General features: G+C 40.6%; 1 protein-coding gene across 2 annotated transcripts in view; it reads left to right on the forward strand.

Annotated features, from left to right (window-relative positions):
* The window catches only part of prkg1b (protein kinase cGMP-dependent 1b), a 750,557-nt gene that overhangs the window by 223,675 nt on the left and 506,633 nt on the right, over positions 1-20,249 (forward strand). For both annotated transcript variants that reach the window (XM_087999056.1, XM_087999057.1), the window contains exon 3: positions 13,677-13,790. In XM_087999056.1, the coding sequence (XP_087855182.1) occupies positions 13,677-13,790 (114 nt within the window). The remainder of the gene's footprint in view (positions 1-13,676; positions 13,791-20,249) is intronic.

Below are 20,249 nucleotides of genomic sequence, written 5' to 3' on the forward strand. Positions count from 1 at the left end.
TTTTCCAGAGTTAAGCTCAGCATTATTTTCCATCTTACTGCACAGAATGCGCTCACATATATCCTAGCTCTGAGGCAGCTCTTCTGCCTCTAATCCAACAGGTTCTCCGTTCATACCAAACTCCAGATTCTCAGTTGGCAGTCACAATGCAGTACTGAAGGAGTGCTACACTGGCAGAGGATGAGATGTTAAATTGAAGCCCCAGCTGCTACCAGAGGGATGTAAAAAAAATCAATGTCAAGCTTTTGATGAAAATTCAGGACATTTTGTCTGGTGAGCAGATGGTCAATATTTACTTCTCAATCAACACTAAAAAGGGATTATCTGGCTCATTACCATTTAATTCCTGCTGTGTGAACTTTGGCTCCTATAGTTCCTGCATTGCAAGTGATTACAATTCAGAGTATCATAGATCACGTAGTGTAAGTAAATCTAGTGTATAAAACAATCTAACATTTAGGAATAAAATTCATGCTTTTGGCTATACCTGGCATTAAAGTTAATGTCCCTTTCATCTACAAATTGCGAGATTTGCATCAACAGTTGTCCTTGATTTTTTTCCAGCTCAGAAATGCATGTTTTATTTATACTGTTAGTCGATGCTTGGGATCAAAGAATGTGTGTGGAAATGATGGTGCAGGGGAAAGTAAAACATGCCAACACAGAGCTGATTGTGCGAGGCATGTTGAGTGACCAAGTGGAATGGTCCTTTGGCAAAATGAAGCTGATATAAAGCTGATTTCAAGCGATCAATTGTACATTTGCCACTGGCCAATGGTAAAAGCATGGAGATTCATTATATCACATTGGTAAAATCAAATTCCCTGGAGAAGCTTTTGTGGATGTCCGGAACAATGGTTGAACAGATGAGAATAAATGCATGTAATAGGTGCCCTAGTAGCCTATGTGAAGATTGCAGCTTTTTGGTGTTGGACCGACCTCATATTGCTGATGAGATCATAAGATACCTGTGAAATAATAACATCAAAATCACAATTATACAAGGCATCTAGCATCAATTTAAATGTCTCTCCATTTGAAAAAAAATGGGATGCTTTAAAAAAAAGTGTTTGCTGTCTCACTCTGTCAGGTGAGATAAGCTGTTATGAGATTAATGCGCTGAATGACTGATTTTATGTCTTTTCATTAATATAATGTTATTTCGCGGCTTCAAGTGGTTGTAGACGCCTTAAACTGAGTCCACGCATTTCGATGTTTGCTTGACAAGGGATTACTTGAATAAAATGTTTGTTGTTACAGAACATTTTGTAATTGAAGAAATGTATATATAATCAATAAGGGGTTTTATGAATTTTTTAAACATAGTGAAACAATAGATACTTTATTTTCTTTAATCTTTATATGGTTCTAAGGTGTACCAATATGGGAGATTTGATGAGTTGGCTGGTAGATGTGAGTCAAGGATTAGTGATGGGCTGGCATGAGATGGAACTAAGTTGAAATAGAATCAATAAAGGACACTGGGGCTTGGGTTCTGGGACATGTTAGTATGGAGTTTGAGAGGTTACGGTTATGGGGACAATGGATAGATTGTGGGAGATGGGCAGTGAGCAGAGTTTTGGGATGCTTTTATTATATTGCCTACCTTTTATACTTCAACACCACACTGGTACACCAAGCAAAGGCTTTCACTTTGCTGGCATCCTTACCTGGCAGCTTCTGTACTTGCTTCACTTCAGTTGCCTGGCCCAGCTCCCAGAAACCTCAGCTACCTTGGACTGAAAAACATCGTGTCCTCAGCACTTTCTCCCAGGGTGTGTTTGGAGAACTGAATGTCTTGCTGACTCTGCACTGCTGATCCAGAAACACAAATCCAGGCTGAGATGTCCTTAGTTTAAGTGCGCACTGTTTTATGTCTCATGCCAATGTCCTCATGTTAGACAATTTTTGATTAATTGCTAAAATCTTCTCTATGTTTTGTTTGTTTTTTCTGGTTTTTCTATCTTGGCCCTGTTGACAATTAATCCATGATTTTAAAACTATTCTACTTTTTTTTTTGGCAAAGATCACATCTGAAGAATTAATGACTGTTCAACACAACTGCATTTTGTTTTAATATTGGGAACATTGATCTTGAATGTTGAACATGTGTGAGTGTATTAATGAGATAATGTGTGCTTGGTGAAAGGGATGAAATTTAATTGAGAAGGCAGTAAGGGTAAAAAAAGTGTAATGGTGTCAGAATAACTATCATTGCCCCATTCTTTTTTCTTCCTATGTTAATCTCCTGAATAATATTTAACAGGAGGAATTGACCATGTATCTAGTTAAAATTGCACCAGTTGAATCAGTGGAACTCCTTGCTTAGTTACCAAATTGTTTAGATTTTGGGTTTTTCAAATTTTTTTTTACTATTTATCTAATTCTAACAATGGCTAGATAATTCACAATGTAAGTTAGATATAAACCTAGTCCGCCATATGAACATAGAAGTAAATGGTGTAGTGATATAATCAATGTGTACATTCATTGCTGAGGCTTTAACGGGTGCACTATCTTGGTTTACCAGGAAGTGGACTGATCTTAAAGCAATGTTCTGCTGAAAAACATTGAAGAACTGGAATATCCTAGAGTGCTTTCCACTCAATGCCGTACTTTTACGGTGTATTGTAGGAAACATAGCAGCCAATGTGAATGCAGCAAATTCCCACAAACAGCAAGGAATTACTGAGCAGATAACTGGATTTGATTTTTTTTTAAATGATGTTGGTTGAGGTCTAGATATCAAAGGAAGATATGTCAAAGTGTTCATGACTTACTGAGAATGCAATGTAGACGATGGTAATAGTGTATCAGTTCCTGAACACTACAATGATGACTGCTGTGATATGTCGAATTCATTTCCTTGCCTTATATCCGCTATGTTCTCCCACTTCAGACCAGAAAATTGAATAAGCCGAATAATGAATGCTGTACCATGGTACACGAACTAGGTCACTTCGCTTTTCCACTGCCACATTTTTCTGCTTTAGTTTATTCTCGTTTCCTTTGCTTTACATATGAAAACTGGAGTAAGAGATGAAGCAGCATTATTAATGTAACAACTATGGCATTCAAAGCAAAAAAAAACTCAGCTGATAAAGTATTTATTTTAAAGTGAAGTTATACAATAGGAGCTGACAGGTATTTATGGTAACTGAGACCAAAAGAAATTCTGATCTTTTACAAAGATCCAAGAAAAGTAAGACAGCTTTTGAAAAATTGTAAACTCTCAGAGCGTGCACAAGCATTCTAGAAGATTCTGCAGTGATGAGTCACGCTAACAATGTCAGTCTTTTGACTTGCTGTAACTAACCAATTCAGCTCAGCTCAGTTCAATTTCCCAAAGGTTCACATTTCCACTGTCCTAATGTTGCTAATTGCCTAAGTTCTGAGACTTTGTGGTTTGTATAGAATTAAGAAACAATACTATTCAAGATGCAATAGCCCTGTCAAATGACAAACTTTGTGATTCAAATTCAGTAAAAAGAGTTTTTCTAAATAATTGGATTTGGATAACCAGTTGATGGGAATGAGAAAATGTAATATGGTTAATTTTGGATTGCATTCTCATTTGCGTTTGCTGAAAATTTCTGAACATTTGATGGGTCTTCCATCCTCAGGAAACGTGTTGAAGCCCCATGGCATTTAGTGACATTGGGTTGCTCTGTTTTTCATAGGCCTCCTCAGGTTAGATGGTATTCCCCAGCTAAATGTGTTGACAAGCGAATCTCAATGAGATATTCTTCAATTCATTTTTAAAAATACCTCCTCAAAGAGTTCAATGAATGGCCTGAGGTAACCCTCTCTAACCTCCCCTTAGATCTTTGAATGAAGACCTATCATCATAGCCATCCAGACACAGCAATCAATCATGGAATCTGTTAGTGTAGCATGAGACCATTTGTCCCATTGCCTCTGTGTCAGTTCTCTGGAAAAGTTTTCCAATTTAGTTCCATGTCAAACTTTTCTCCCCTTAACCCTGAAGGGGAGTTTTCTGGAAGTACATTTAAATTTACCTTTTACCAAATGTTTTAAATTGATGACCTCTGCTTCTCAACCTAGTTATTTAAAGAAGCAGTTTCTCCCTTTTTGCTCTATCGAAACTCTTTGCAGTTTTGATTGTACCCTCTCCTGCTTCTTGACATCCTTTAGGGTGTAGGTTTGCTCGCTGAGCTGTAGGTTTGATATCCGGACGTTTCATTACCTGGCTAGGTAACATCTTCACTGGCGACCTCCAAGTGAAGGATGATGTTACCTAGTCAGGTAATGAAACATCTGGATATCAAACCTACAGCTCAGCGAGCAAACCTACACCCTAAACCTCAACCTGAGCTACAAACCTTGACATCCTTCTTAAAATGTAGTACTGAGGCCTGAGCAGTGATTTGTGAAGATTTGGCATCTCCAAATGCCCCCCTTTCCTTATTAATCATGAAATCAATATTTTCTTATCACATTAAGCATGGACCATCAGATGTCTCTGCTTTTAATCTCAGAATTACCATTTTGAGATGACATTCCCACTGCATGTTGTTTCTTCCAAAGTGCTTCACTTCAGTTATATATTTAATATGGCTGTACCATTTGTCTGCCCTTTTCACTAGTCTGTCTGAGTTCTCCTGACTGAGTTTCTACAGTGAATTGTGTTGGAAAGTAGGTTAAAAGCTTTGTTTTTCTATCTATTTTAAGATTTTTAAAGTAATCTTCTATATCCGGATAGCTTGCTTTTTTTTGTTTCCAGTTTTTATGTAATTAATTTCTGTTCTGTTGTTTTTTAAAAAAAACACTAACTTTGTGTGACTATATTTCAGTGGTGAGCACCATTTTAACTAAAATGCAAAACAAAAGATCTATCAAGCCTGATTTCAGTCTGGAATCTCCAATAGGGATGGTAACAAGGATATGAGCTAAAAATGCAGATGCCTGGCCACGGAGGAGGTTCTAGTGAGTTTCTATGGTGGATACTTTTCCTCTTTTCCTGCACTTGGCAGGAGTATAAGTCAGTGAGTCAGATCCACATTGCTGCAATATCATCTCCACTCCAAGTTTACTTTGACACACCTCCCTGAGAGTAGTTTGTGAGCATTGAATTTTACTTTAGCATTTTTTATGACCTGGGAGTTGGATGTACTGACAATGTATCCAACTACTCTCTGACAGTCCAGTCACGCATCACCTACAGTTGCCATGACTGGTATCAGTGCATCCAATGATGCGTTGAAACCATTACACTTGACATGGTGTAGCTTCATATTTTTAACTTGTCACTTGGGAAAACTCATCTTTCTAGAATCGAAACTCCATCGGCACCGGTTTCATCTGAAACTGATTCTGTAATGACCTGAGTCCAAATGCCCTGTGAAAATAACCTGAAATCTGAATCATGTAAGGCTGGATAATGTTTGCATATGGATGAATGTTGGATAAGTACATTTTTTTAAAAAGAAACCTCTATCCATTCAATATTGAATTGCGTTTTTAATTAATGCAGTTGCAACTTTTAGAATTACAGCGTATAATCGAGCATCAACCGATCATTTGGTCCCACAACCATTGTTTATGTTGAACATGCTCACCTTGCACTCCTTTCCATTGAACCCTACCAATAGTAAGTTCTACTTTTTTCCTCATTTACTTGCCTATCTTCCCCTTAAGGCATCTATGCCATCCAACTGAGCTGCTTCCTGTGAGCTCATCTTTCAACCACACTGAATAAACACCGTGCTTCTAAACTTCCTGCTAACAGAGAACAAAGAAAATTGCAGCACAGGAATAGGCCCTTCGGCCCTCCCAAGCCTGTGCCAATCCAGATCCTCTACCTAAACCCGTCACCTATTTTCTAAGGATCTGTACTCTGTTGGATTTATTAGTGATTATCCTGTTTTCCTGAGCCCTAGCACTGGACGCTGTAAAAGAGGAAACATAGAAACACAATGTGATTACAGCACAGAAAGAGCAAATTCAATTGGTTGTGTCCTCTGTAAAAGCATCTTCTCAACAAGCATTTTATCATTAGTGAAGATCTCTGTTCCATCACCTCAGAGTCTCAACTATTCTCTGAAAAACTAATTCTATTCAGCTCAATCCTTCCTGGTAATCATAACTTTCAGATCTGGTATATCCTGATAAGATATAGGGCATGTCCAGGACACTGTAGAATGTTTAAGAGGCGAGGGCCTTACTCAGTGCAGGGATCAACTTAAAAAAAGGAGAAAATGTTGAGTAAAGTTGCATTAGTTTCTTACTGCAATTTATGTTCAAATTGAACAGTAAAGCTTTGAGCTATAGTGATGGTTATTTCCTTTAATGCGTGTGCTATCAAAACCTGCAGTCTCTTCTAGCTTACATTGCACCATATAAAAGGGCTGGCAGGGATGAGTTTGTGAATGCATTTGAATCTTGTATCTATATCATTAAACCTCTTGGATCTGTCACTTCACACACCATGGAAAATTGACTGTCAATCCGATTTATAAGTATCACTCAGGATTTGAAATGTGTCGCAAAGTGTGTGTTATATTTTAACCTCATCATGTTTAGTGCTGATTCATTACAACTCAGAACAGAAATGCTAAAACTCCCAAACAAACATTATACCTGTCACCCTGACTTTGTCCTTCGAAGCTACCAATCAGAAACCAGTGTCTGCCACACGTCAAAATAAAATACACATGCAGTCTTTTTTCACCTATTTGGCTGTCATTGTCCTTCCCCATGAAGGCAAAGAATGCTTCTGTTGCATGTTAAATTCAAATAAGACCAGGCACCATTTAGATGAAAATTAACAAGTTTCAGGAAAAATTGACAGCCAAAGACATAAGAAGAAAATTAGCAGCCACTTGGCAGTTATGGAGTAATGGAGGAAAGCCAAATGAATTTGGTGACAGCAAATTGTGTTTGATTAACTTGATCGTGGATTTTGATGAGCTACCTGACAGAGTGGTTTGGGGCAGTACGGTCTAATGTTGTGTGTATTGACTTTCAAAAGTTTTTTGAAGTACAACTATGCAGCAATTGAAGCCCATGGGCTGAGAAGATTAGGAGTACAGTGGAAAGCAAATTGTTAAGGTATCAACAGTAAGGTTGTTGAGAATGGCTGTTTTTCAAAAATGAAGTGGTGTTCTCTATGGTTCAGTCCTGGGATCCTGTTGTTTTTGATACAATTTTATGACTTGGATTGGAAGATGCAGGGCTATACAGGGCGACCCCCATATTCACGGGTCCGGTCTCTGTGGTTTCAGTTACCCAGGCTTTACCGCGGCGCAAACATATTATAGGGAACCAGGAGGCTGCTGGGAAGGTACATTTCTCCATTTAAATGAAGGGGTTCACACCTATTCATGGTTTGTGGCTACAGTGGTAGGTCTTTTACATGGTGCAATGTAAGCTGGAAGAGACTTCTAGCAGGTTGCAGATAGCACACTCATTAAAGGAAATAACCATCACCCTGTAGGTGGGGCTACTGTATTTTAAATCTCTAGATAATACAAAGTCTGAAACTGTGAGAAAGGTAATAACAATAGACTTTAAGAGTATCTAGGTAGTTTATGGGAAGGATTAGATTAGATTACTTACAGTGTGGAAACAGGTCCTTTAGCCCAACATGTCCACACTGACCCACCGAAGCGCAATCCACTCAGACCCATTCCTCTACATTTACCGCTGCACCTAACACTACAGGCAATTTAGCCTGGCCAATCCACCTGACCTGCACATTTTTGGACTGTGGGAGGAAATCGGAGCACCCGGAGGAAACCCATGCAGACACTGGGAGAAAGTGCAAACTCCACACAGTCAGTTGCCTGAGGCAGGAATTGAACCTAGGTCTCTGGCGCTGTGAGGCAGTAGTGCTAACCACTGTGCCGCCCACAGGAGGTGGGGGGGGGGAACACAAGATGAAATTCATTGCGGAGAAGTGAGAGAAGGTACATTTTGGTCAGAAGGGTGAGGAAAGATGTTGCAAGTTAAATGATGTATTTGAGAAACAGGTCAATACTGGAGAGATCTGGGGATGTCCAATCTTTGCCAAGTAGTTAATGAAGAAAATAAAATCTTGAGCTTTATAACATAGAACAGGACAGGCCCTTCAGCCCTCAATGTTGTTCCAATCTTTTATCCTACTCTAAGATCAAACCAGCCTTCATGTCCTTCATTTTATTATTATCATCTATGTGCCTATCAAAATGTGGCTTAAATGTCCCTAATGTATCTGACTCTACTACCACTGCTGACAGTGCATTCCACACACCCACCACACTCTGTGTAAAGAACCTATATCTGACATCCCTCCTAAATCTTCCTCCAATCACTTTAAGATTATGCTCCCTTGTGATAGCCATTTCTGCCTTGGGGAAAAGGTTTCTGGCTGTCCACTCTATCAATGCCTCTCATCATCTTGTACATTTCTATCAAGTCACCGCTCATCCTTCTTCACTCCAATGAGCAAAGCCCTAGCTCCCTCAACATTTCTTTATAAGACCTACCCTTCAGTCCAGGCACATCCTGATAAATCTCCTCTGCATCGTCTCTAAAGCTTCCACATCATTCCTATAATGAGGTGACCAGAACTGAAGACAATATTCCAAGTGTGGTCTAACTGGGGCTTCATAGAGCTGCAGCATAATCTTGTGACTCTTAAACTCAATCCCCTGCTAATGAAAGCCAACTCACCATATGCCTTTTTAACAACCCTATCAACTTCAGTGGCAACCTTCAGGGATCTATGGATGTGGACCCCAAGATCCCTCTGTTCCTCCACACTCCCAAGAATCCTACATTTAACCATGTATTCTGCATTCAAATTCGACTTCCAAAATGAACCACTTCACACTTTTCCAGGTTGAATTCCATCTGCGGCTTCACAGCCCAGTTCTGCATTCTGTCAATGTCTCGTTGTAACCACAACAGCCCTCCACACTATCCACAATTCCAACAACCTTTGTGTCATCGGGAAACCTACTAACCTAGCCTTCCACTACCTCATCCGAGTATTCTATGCAAATCACAAAGTGCAAAGGTCCCAGAACTGATCCCTGCGGAACACCACTGGTCACCAAGCTCCAGGCTGAATACTTTTCATCAACTAACACGTTCTGTCTTCTCTGTGCCAGCCAATTCTGTATTCAGACAGCCAGCTTTCCCTGTATCCCATGCCTCCTTACTTTCTGAATGAGCCAGCCATGCTGACTAAGTCTAATCAAACCAAATAATCATAAATCCTGTCTCTAAGAATATTCTCCAGTAATTTGCCCACCACTGATGTATGACTGACTGGTCTGTAATTCCCAGGATTATTCCTATTTCCATTCTTGAACAAGGAAATAACATTTGCCATCCTCTAATCATTTAGTACTACTCCAGTGGGCAGTGAGGATGCAAACCTCATCACCAAAGCTGCAGCAATCTCTTCCCTTGTTTCCATTAGTAACCCTGGGTACATCCTGCTTGGCCCAAGAGACTTAATTGTTTTTCAGAATTTCCAGCACATCCTCCTTGTTAACATCAACCTGTTCAAGCATATCAGGCTGTTTCACACTGTCCTCACAAACGACAAGCTCCGTCTCACTGGTGAATACTGAAGCAAAGTATTCATTAAGGACCTCCCCTATTTCCTCTGACTCCAGGCACAAGTTCCCTCCACTATCTCTGATTGGCCTTACCCTCACTCTGGTCATCCTTTTGTTCCTCACATAAGTGTAGAACACTTTGGGATTTTCCTTAATCCAACCCACTAAGCCCTTTTCATGCATCCTTCCAGCTCTCCCAAGTCCATTCTTCAGTTCCTTTCTCACTACCTTGTAATCTTCTGGAGCCCTGGCTGATCCTGGCTTCCTCAACCTTAATTAAGCTTTCTTCTTCCTCTTGACTAGATGTTCCACATCTCTTGTCATCCAAGGTTCTTTCACCCTACCATCCCTTCCTTGCTTCAAACCTATCCAGCGCTTGCAGCAAATGCTCCCTAAACAACCTCCACATTTCTGTCATGCATTTCCCTGAGAATATCAGTTTCCAATTTATGCTCCACAGCTCCTGTCTAATAGCACCATGATTCCCTCTCCTCCAATTAAATACTTTCTCATACTTTCTACTCCTATCCCTCTCCATGACTATAGTAAAGGTCAGGGAGTTGTGATCACTATCACCGAAATGCTCTCCCACTGTGAGATTTGATACCTGACCTGGTTCGTTGCCAAGCACCAAATCCAATATGGCCTCCCCTCTAGTTAGAACAAAGAAAGAACAAAGAACAAAGAAAATTTACAGCCCAGGAACAGGCCCTTCAGCCTTTCAAGCCTGAGCTGATCCAAATGTACTGTTTAAACCTGACAGTCAATTCCTAAGCATTTGTATCCCTCTCCTCCCCATCTACTCATGCATCTGTCCAGATGCATCTTAAATGAATTTACCGTGCCTGCCTCTACTACCTCTGCTGGCAATGTGTTCCAAACGCCCACCACACTCTGTGTGAAGTATTTGCTGCGTGTACCCCCCTTAAATTTTCCACCTGTCACCTTGAAAGCATGACCTCTGGTTATTGAATCCTTCACCCTGGGGGAAAAAGCTTGTCTCTATCCACCCTGTCTTTCCCCTTCATGATTTTGTAAACCTCAATCAGGTCCCCCCTCAATCTCCTTTTTTCTCGTGAAAATAAACCTAACCTACTCAACCTCTCTTCATAGCTAGCAGCTTCCATACCAGGCAAAATCCTCGTAAACCTTCTCTGCACCCTCTCCAAAACGTCCACATCCTTTTGCTAATGTGGCGACCAGAACTGTACACAGTATTCTAAATGCGGCTGAACCAATGTCTTGGCTTATCTACATATTGTGTCAGCAATCCTTCCTGGACACATCTGACAAAGTCTGCTCCATCCAAACTAGGAGGTTCCAATCAATATTAGAAAAGTTGACTTCACCCATGACAACAACCCTGTTACTTTGCACCTTTCCAAAATCTGCCTTCCAATTTGCTCATCTGTTGCTATTGGGGTGGGGGGTGGGGGCGTCAATAGAAAACTACCAATAAAGTGACTGTTCCTTTTCTGTTTCTGACCTCCACCCATAATGACTCAGTAGACAAGCCCTCCTTGACAACCTCCCTTTCTGCAGCTGTTATACTGTCCCTGATTAGCAATGCCACCTCTCCCACCTCTTTTACCCTCTCCCTATTCCTTTGGAAGCATCTGAACCCTGGAACATGCAACAACCATTCTTAATACTGTGATATCCAAGTCTCCATAACGACCACAACATCGTAGCTACAAGTACTGATTCCTGCTTGACTTTCATCACCCTTATTCCTGACACTTCTTATGTTAAAATAGACACACTTCAATCCATCATCCTGACTTCCACTTTACCTTATCAACTGTGTATCCTTCCTCACAGACTCCCACAGCATGCTGTATCTGCCTGTTCACAGCTACCCCATCCTCTGATTTGTAGCTCTGGTTCCTATTCCCCTGCAAAATTAGTTTAAACCCTTGCAACGAGTTCTAGCAAACCTCCTGTCCAGGATGTTGTTGCACCTTCAGTTCAGGTGCAACCCATCATCCTTGTACAGGTCCCACCTTCCCCAGAAGGTATCCCAATGATCCACGTATCTTAAGCCCTCACACCAAAACTGGTCCTGCATGTTCAGATGCATACGCTCTCCGTTCCTAGCTTCACTAGCCTGCGGCACCAGTAGCAATCATATGACTACTATTCTGCTCATCCTGTCTTTTAACTTCCAAGCTAACTCCCTATATTCACTTTTTAGGTCCTCTTCCTCTTTCCTAGCTTTGTCATTGGTCCCGATGTGTACCACGACTTCTGGCTGCTCTCCCTCCCCCTTACGAATTCTGTAGACTCGATCCAAGATTTCCCTGACCCTAGCACCTGGAAGGCAACATAGCATACCATATGAAAAGGTATTGAGTACAAAAACCCAGGAAGTTACCCTAAACCCGAACATGTCATTATTTTGCTCACATCATCTCTAATTATCGGCATAATATGTTGGAAGAAAGGACACAATGGCTTGTGAGAAGTTACTGTGGTGAGTTTTTAAAACATTTATTGTGGGTGATGAATGTTGCTGGCTCAGTCAGCATTTATTACCCACCCCTCTGTGCCAAGAGGACAGTTATTCTTTGACCACATTGCAGGTGTGGAGTCGCATGTCGGTAAGGATGGCAGATTGCCCTTTCCAAAGGATCTTAGTGAACCAGATGTGTTCTTACAACAATCGGTAATGGTTGCCATTCGACTAAGTTTTTTATGTTCCAGAATTTTATTGAATTCCTATTTTACCATCACCCATGGTGGGATTCAAGCCTATGTCCTGGGGGGTATCTAGGATACAAGTGCAGTGACATTACCACTATACCACTGCTTCCCCTTTACTTATAGAGAGTTCAGCAGTAGATTGTATGGACAGGTTCTCTCACTTTCTGCCCTTCTAACTTCAACCTATAAGCATCTGTTCCATTTTTTTAAAACTGTGTTTTAAGGGGGTTTGCTTTGTGGGACTGTTGTATATATTTGGAATAGCATAATTAAGTCTAGCTTTGATAGACTGAGTTCTGTAGGCTTCTTTATTCTGTTCTTTGTGTTTCATTGTGTAATTTGGTGAATACATTTTTGTCTGTTTTAAAACCTGCTAGCCAACCTCACTAACTTACTCCAGGTAATTTTCACTGTACACTTCCTGAAACAAATTGTAAAGTTATGACCTGGGCTGCATGCTTAAGAATGTTTTGAGTGGTGTGGCCTAGTCCATAACAATACTTAAATTATAAAACTTAAGTGTCAAATAACTCTTTTGTCAATTGCTGCTGTTATGAAATTATCTGCTGTTTGCCTATTTTCAAAAGATAAATTTGAACAGAAATAAGTAAAGAACCATCTGCAGTGATGCTATTTTGGTTACATAACTAATTATAAAGAGACCAGTGAATGATTATTTGTTTATATAAAACCTTCTTTGTGCTTTTGTGAAAATAGCAACTTTAAATTATGTTCCGATTTTTTTGTATAGTTTTCAGTTTGTTTTTCTGAGGACTCAATATTGTAGCTATGAAATGTGTCCTGGCACTTTTATGTGTATAATAATAAGTGCCTGCAATAAATGCTTGCAAATTTATATGGAATGTATGAACCGAATAGAGGGTCAATGTTGCACCCACAGGAGACTGGACAGAGAAACATGTGATAGGTTGGGGCAGCACAGTGGGTCAATGGTTAGCGCTGCTGCCTCACCGAGCCAAAGACACAGGTTTGATTCCAGCCTCGGGCGACTGTCTGTGTGCAGTTAGCACATTCTCCCCGTGTCTGCGTGCATTTCCTCTGAAAGCTCTGGTTTTCTCCCACAGTCCAAAGATGTGCAGGCTAGGTGAATTGGCCATGCTAAATTGCCCATAGTGTTCAGGGATGTGTAGACTCAGTGCATTAGTCCAGGGTTAATATTGGGGAATGGGTCTGGGTGGGTTACTCTTCAGAGGGATGATGGGGCCGTGTAGCCTGTTTCCACACTGTAGGGATTGTGTGAGGTTTTGTATTTTGTAATACATTCCAAGTGGGATTGAATAATTGGGAAATTTGCCCTTGTGTATGTTACATTTACATTTGAAACAGTTGAATTGTATTAAACTTAAAGCAGGAAGCAACAGTGTGCTTTGTCTTTTTCTCTAGACGGCAAGGTTGAAGTGACAAAAGAAGGAGTGAAGCTGTGCACCATGGGACCAGGCAAGGTGTTTGGTGAGCTTGCCATCCTGTACAACTGTACCAGGACTGCCACAGTGAAAAGTAAGCTCCTCTTCAATACACCATGTGCTGCTGTGTGATCACATTCAACTTGTGTTGCTTTGCTAATTTCCTGTTTTATGACATGGGAACATTTTACAACATGTAATACTCCAATCTGAATTTAGAACCATCCTCCCAGATCACTGGAATTAGACAGGCCATGTTTGATTTGAAGTTAGAATTGAGTTTATTGTCACGTGTACTCAAGCGCAAGGATACAGAAGTACAGTGAAAGATTTACAATGTCGCCATTCACAGCACCATCATGGGTACAAGGTACCTTGGTACAAAATCTTAGGTAAAAAGTAGAAAAATAAAGAAATAAAAGTTCGACATTACAATTCTTGACTGTATAAAGTAGTAAATAAGAAACAAAACAAGAAATAATAAAATAAATATGTATCAATTTGGATTTCTAGTACTTAGATGGAAACACAATTAATTAGGACTTCCTGATTTTTAATTGGGGTGAAGGAGAGATTGGACTTTCTCAGAAATATGACCTTTTAAACGTAAATCCTTCATCTTCAAGTTCAAAAGATCATTTATTCAACAACGCTTGAGTTTGAACAATTACTCCAGCAACAAACAAAGAATACAGTGAATGCCATGCTTAAGGTTATCTTCAAATTGAAACTGCTGCATGTTGAAGCTTTAATTTATGTTCTATATTAGAGAAAAGGTGCACAGTCTGTGTAAGAACACTACAGTTTTAAAAGGATATTTTCTTTGAATAACGCTGTACTAACAATACTGCAATAATTCCATTAATATACAGATATGCACACACAAAAGACATAATGTGACAGACATTTGCTTTCTGGTTATTTGCCTTGTGCTGTGCAAATTAATTATATTGAGATCTACTCGTTTGTTTTAATATCTCATTTGTACTTGAAGGTTGGCATTTTATCAGTATTTCAGTGCCCACTACAAAGAATAGTTTAGTATTGAGTGTTGAAGGACACAGGTATCAGATTGGGTGATGCCATAGTCCTCCCCATCCTACTTGTTCTTTAGTGCAGTCCACTGTGTTCATTGTTGTGGTAAAAGGCATAATCATGTATGAGGACAACTATATGTGGAGCTACTTTTGGATGCTAAAATAGGAGCTCCCAACATGGAAGGGGGCCAACAGATGTAGGTCATCAGAACTGTAAATAAATTCACATAGACTAGCGTCTATAGTCATTCCATCTTCATCTCTTAACGGAAGCCAGTGCCTAACCGATGGAGGCTCTGAGGGTCAATTTCAAAAGCTCACTCAATTCAGATGAGCTATTGGAAGATTGGAGGTCAGTGAACAGTGTGCTTTTCAAAATGGGTGTGAACGACTGGCCAAATAATTCTAGGTCAGTCAGTCTGATCTTGGTGCTGGACAAACTAAAACAATCAAGACTGAGCGAGAGGCTTAACTGTTACTCAAAAGGCATAGATTGCTTAGAAATAGCAAGAGAGGTTTACAGCATGGACACAGGCCCTTCACTGCAATTTGTCCATGCCACTCAATTTTCACAATTAATCTGCGTTTGGTCCATATCGCCAATACCTATCCCATCCATGTAACTTTTTGAATCCATACAGTATGGAAACAGGCCATTAAGCTCAACAAGTCCACACTGACCCTCTGAAGAGCATCCCAAACAGACTCACCTTCTACCCTGTCCCCATAATTATGCATTTCCTATGGCTAATCCATCTAACCTACACATTCCTAAGACACTATGGGCAATTTAACTTACCTACACACCTTTGGGGCAGCATAGTGGCTCTGTGGTTAGCACTGCTGCCTCATAGTGCCAAGGACCCTGGTTCAATTCCAGCCACGGATGACTGTGCTTGTGGAGTTTGCACATTCTCCCTGTGTCTGCGTGGGTTTCCTCCCACAATCCAAAGATGTGCAGGTCAGATGAATTGGTCATGCTTAATTGCCCATAGTGTTCAGGGATATGTACGTTAAGTGCATTAGTCAAGGGGAATGGGTCTGCGTGGGATACTGTTTGGAGGGTTGTGTGGTCTTGTAGGGCCTAATGGCCTTTTTCCACACTGAGGATTCTCCCATGATCTTTTGGACTGTGGGAGGAAACCACAGCACCCGGAGGGGGAGAATATGCAAATTCCACACAGACAATTGCCTGAGGCTGGAATCGAACCTGAGTCCCTGGCTCTGTGAGGCAGTCGTGCTAACCGCTGAGCCACCATGCTGCCATATCCAAACATTCCTTAAGTAGCGTGGTTTTGTTATGGGAAGGTTGTGTGTTATGAACCTAATTGAATTTTTGAGGAATTAATAAGGGGAATTGATAATGTTAGTAGAGTGAATATTGTTGACATGGACATGTAAGGCACTTGATAAAGTTCCATATAGCAGACTGGTCAGAAAAATTAAAACCCATTGGATATGGGAACACGGTGAGTTGGATTCAAAATTGGCTCAGTGATAGGAAACAAAGAGTGACAGTGTATGGATGTCTTTGTGAATGGAAAACAGTCTCCTGTGTGTTCCATGGGACTCAGTATTGGGTTCCTTGCCCTTTGAAGTACATAGTAATGATTTAGAGTTCTGTGTGGGAGGTATGATTGGGGAAATTTGCAAATGACATAAAAATTGGCCAGATGATTGATAAGTGAAGGTAGTGACTTTCTATGCAGGAAGATATCAAAGGTTTGATTGAGTGGGTGGAAAATTGGCAAAAATAATTCAATTTAAAGAAGGGTGAGCTTATACATTTTGGAAGCACCCACAGAGCTAGGAAATATACAATAAATGGGATTGCATGTTTACAGGTTCCTGAAGGCGTCAGGACAAGTAGGCAAGATGAGAACAAAGGCATATGAGTGAGCTGTGAAATACAAGCGCAACGATGTAATACACTGGCCAAGCCACATTTGAAGTTTGTGTGTAGTTCTAGTCACCATGTTACTGGAAGGTCTAGAGGGGTTACAGAGATTTACAAAAATGTTGATAGGATTTGGAAATTCCAGGTGTGAGGAAGGAATGGATAGGCTAGGATTGTTTTCTTTTCGCAGGAGGCTGTTCCAGGTGTACAAAATAATGACATGTTTGGATAGAATGGACATGGAAAACCTGTTTTCCCCTCAAGGAGAGGCCAGTTACCCAGAGGACATAATTTTAAGGTGAGCGATAGAAGGACTAGGGATAACATGAGTAAAAAACTTTCTATTCGGAGAGTGTTGGGAGTTTGGAATTTTCTGTTCAGTTTAGTGATTGAAATTGAAATCCTCACTTTATTTGAAAGGGATCTGGATTTGCAGCTAAAGGGTTGTACCTGCAAGACTACAGACCAGGTGTTAGAAAGTGAGATTAAAATTGAGATAGAGGGTGGTCTAGTTACGTCAGCCATGTAGGCACCAGGTTGGATTTATTGGCCTCTTTCTGTGTTGTGACTTTTCTATGGCTCTACCATAAGCAGCAACTATGGTCTAACTATGAAAAGAGCCAACTAGTCATCTTCAACTTATTCCTTTGGGTGAAAGAAAGCTCTAAACATTCTCTCCTTGGCCTTTCTGTTCATTGCTACCTCCTTATGGAGAGTGCGACTTCACCTCCACCTCAAGTGACTGAGCCATTGGGATTGCCACTTCTGAGATGGTGCTTGGTAAGAGTTGAGTGCCTCTTGTTGGCATTCTTACAGAAGGAGAAAAGGTGAGTAAGAAGGTGGTGTTAGGGCATGTGTAATTATATCTTTCTTACATCCAGACCACTCCGTCAACCTGTGAGGATCTCTTAGAATCCTAGAATTAGTGCAGTATGGAAGCAGGCCAGAGAGTGCACACAACTCTCTGAAGAGCATCCATCCAGACCCATCCTCTTATCTTATTCCCGTAGCCCTGGATTTCCCATGGCTAATCCACATTTCCTGGACACTATGGGCAATTTAGCATGGCCAATCCAAATAACCTGCACATCTTTGATCTGTGGAAGGCAATCAGAGTACTCAAAGGGAACCCACGCAGACACAGAGAGAACATGCAAATCCGCACAGATGGTCACCTAGAGGGTTGAATTGAACCCAGGTCCCTGGTGCTGAGAGACAGCAGTGCTAACCATTGAGCCACCATGCCACTCTTAGGAACTCTGGATCATGTAATCAGTCACACAGTTAATTAATTAATGATTCAATTAATAATTGAACATGTATTCAATGGATGAATTGTTTAAGTAACATACTTGGACTGGAAAAGATATATTGGTGAGTGACAAGGGAGAGATTATGTGAGACAGTGGCAAGAAAGGGAAGTTTGACTGAGGACTGTTCCCTTTGGATTCTGCATAGGGCACATTCACAATATAAATGGGAGTGATTTGTTTCCCCATTGCCCATCCTGGTTCTCAGCCTGCTCCAGCAGGATCTCCATGATCATATCCAAGAATCCAGATACAATTGCAGCTCTTTAAGCTGCTCCCAAACACCATTGTACAGTTCCAGTGTCATGCTTATCCTGTTCCAGGTAACACCCTTGTGAGATGGCACAAATCTTTCCAAATCTGGAGAAGTATTATGGCACCATCTCCTAATGGCAGCTCACCCACCACTTGGAAATGAGCGGGCACTCACTTAATCCACTTACCACAGGTTGGGAAATTTGGGCATGTAATAGCGCAATTTAAAAAAAGGTGGGAGAGCTAGGGAATTGTCAACATCTGTTGAGGAAAATTGCCTGTCATTTGTTGTCAGGGATTTGTTAGATTTGATAATTTAAAAATAGTGATTGAATGCCTTGGACTTTTCAGCTGATCGGGGAAAAAGCACATGGAATTATAGGTGATATCTCATGACTGAGTGTTTTGCACATGTGACTCGAGTAGTGAACAGAGCAATTCCCCTTGATGTTGTTTATATTGAATCTCAAAAGGCATCTGATCAAATTCCTCATAACAAACTGCTCGCTAAGTTTTAGGATTATTGGCAAATTATGGACCCAGTAAGCATGCTGGCTGTATTATGTGAGACAGGACAGTGGACAGGTCCATCATTGGCAAGATGTGACTCAGACATTACAAGATGGGCATCATTATAAACATACTGAGATATCAAATTGAAAAGAAATATTAATAGATTAGATAAATGGACAAAACTGTACCAAATGGATTTTAGTGTGGGCAGAACTGAGGTCTTCATTGGGAACTTGAAATGGCTAGAACCAGATATTCTCTAAATTGGTGAAAGCTGTAAATGTTGGAGGTCTCAAGTAAGTTGAGATCGATATGAATCTACAAATAGGCGCAGAAACTAATCAAAGACACTAATGGAATGCTGATTTTGATATTCAATGGATAGAAGTCATGTTTCAGCAACAACTCCAGCTGAAAGCCTACAAGAAAGGGTGTTCCTTTCTTCGAGGTGAGCACCTGAGCCTCTCTGAAGCAGGCTTTATGCCCATGTTTTATGCCTCTTGAATCTGACCTTATACCCTCCCTGCCCCTTGCAAGGGTCCTCAATTTCTCCTCAGCCAAAAATCCCCAGACTTTAAGTCCAGGAGACATTACCCCTCTTCTTGAGACTCCAAGGATCTCAGAAATGGCCACTGCTTGCTTTTGGTTCAGTCAGAATAAGTGGCAGCTTTTGAAGGCAGAACTTTCTGTCCCTGAGGGGTTTAAGTCCCACTGTCATGTAATGAAAGTCTCTCCCAGCATAATGACAATTTTTTTATTTTTAACTGATGCATTCAAGGAATACGTTGTCCAATAAAACTCACCCTTTAGACGACACTGTACAGTTCTGGTCACCTCACCTTGGGAAGGTTGCATTGGCCCCACATGTCAGTGTTGAGAATGTGGTGCTGGAAAAGTACAACAGGTCAGGTAGCATCTGAGGAACAGGAAAATAGATGTTTTGGGCATAAACCCTTTATCAGATGTCTGGTACTAAACATGCCTGTCTACTCCTGTATGTCTCCATGCACTGAAGTGTAGGGCTACAGAAGGTTGAGATGGTAATATAGTATTCTCCTATAATTTGTCCTTCTTACTGCATTCAAATGCCACTGGAAAACTTTGGAATTCTCAACTTTTAAAACTTACTTTAAAAAAAAACTTTTTTTTTTCTGTTGATTAGAATTCTTTGCCCTCACTGTGTGTTGTGTGTAGCCTGGTGTGCGAGCGTGGGTGTACTGTCTGGAGATTCTTTGAACGAGTTGGTTTTCCCAAGGGCGACTCACATTGGGATAAACAATCCTGGCTGTAAATGTTAGTGAAGTACAATGCTAAGAGTGATTTGCAGAGTTGGGGAGTTCGGCAATTAATTTTCACAACTTCCATTAGGGTTTTAGGGCTTTCTTTCCCTAATTGTTCAGGATAGCAACTTGTGCTAACGTTAATCAACACAGTGATTGGTTGATAACCACACAGTCAGTGATAAAAATGTCTGAAAAAGATTAAAAGTACTATAATACTTTGATTTTTGCTCGAAATTGTGTCAGTGCAAGATGCAACTT

The sequence above is a fragment of the Chiloscyllium plagiosum genome, unplaced genomic scaffold (assembly GCF_037043375.1).
Source record: "Chiloscyllium plagiosum isolate Xiang-an unplaced genomic scaffold, Cpla_swu_hap1 HiC_scaffold_22, whole genome shotgun sequence".
Lineage (NCBI taxonomy): Eukaryota > Metazoa > Chordata > Chondrichthyes > Orectolobiformes > Hemiscylliidae > Chiloscyllium > Chiloscyllium plagiosum.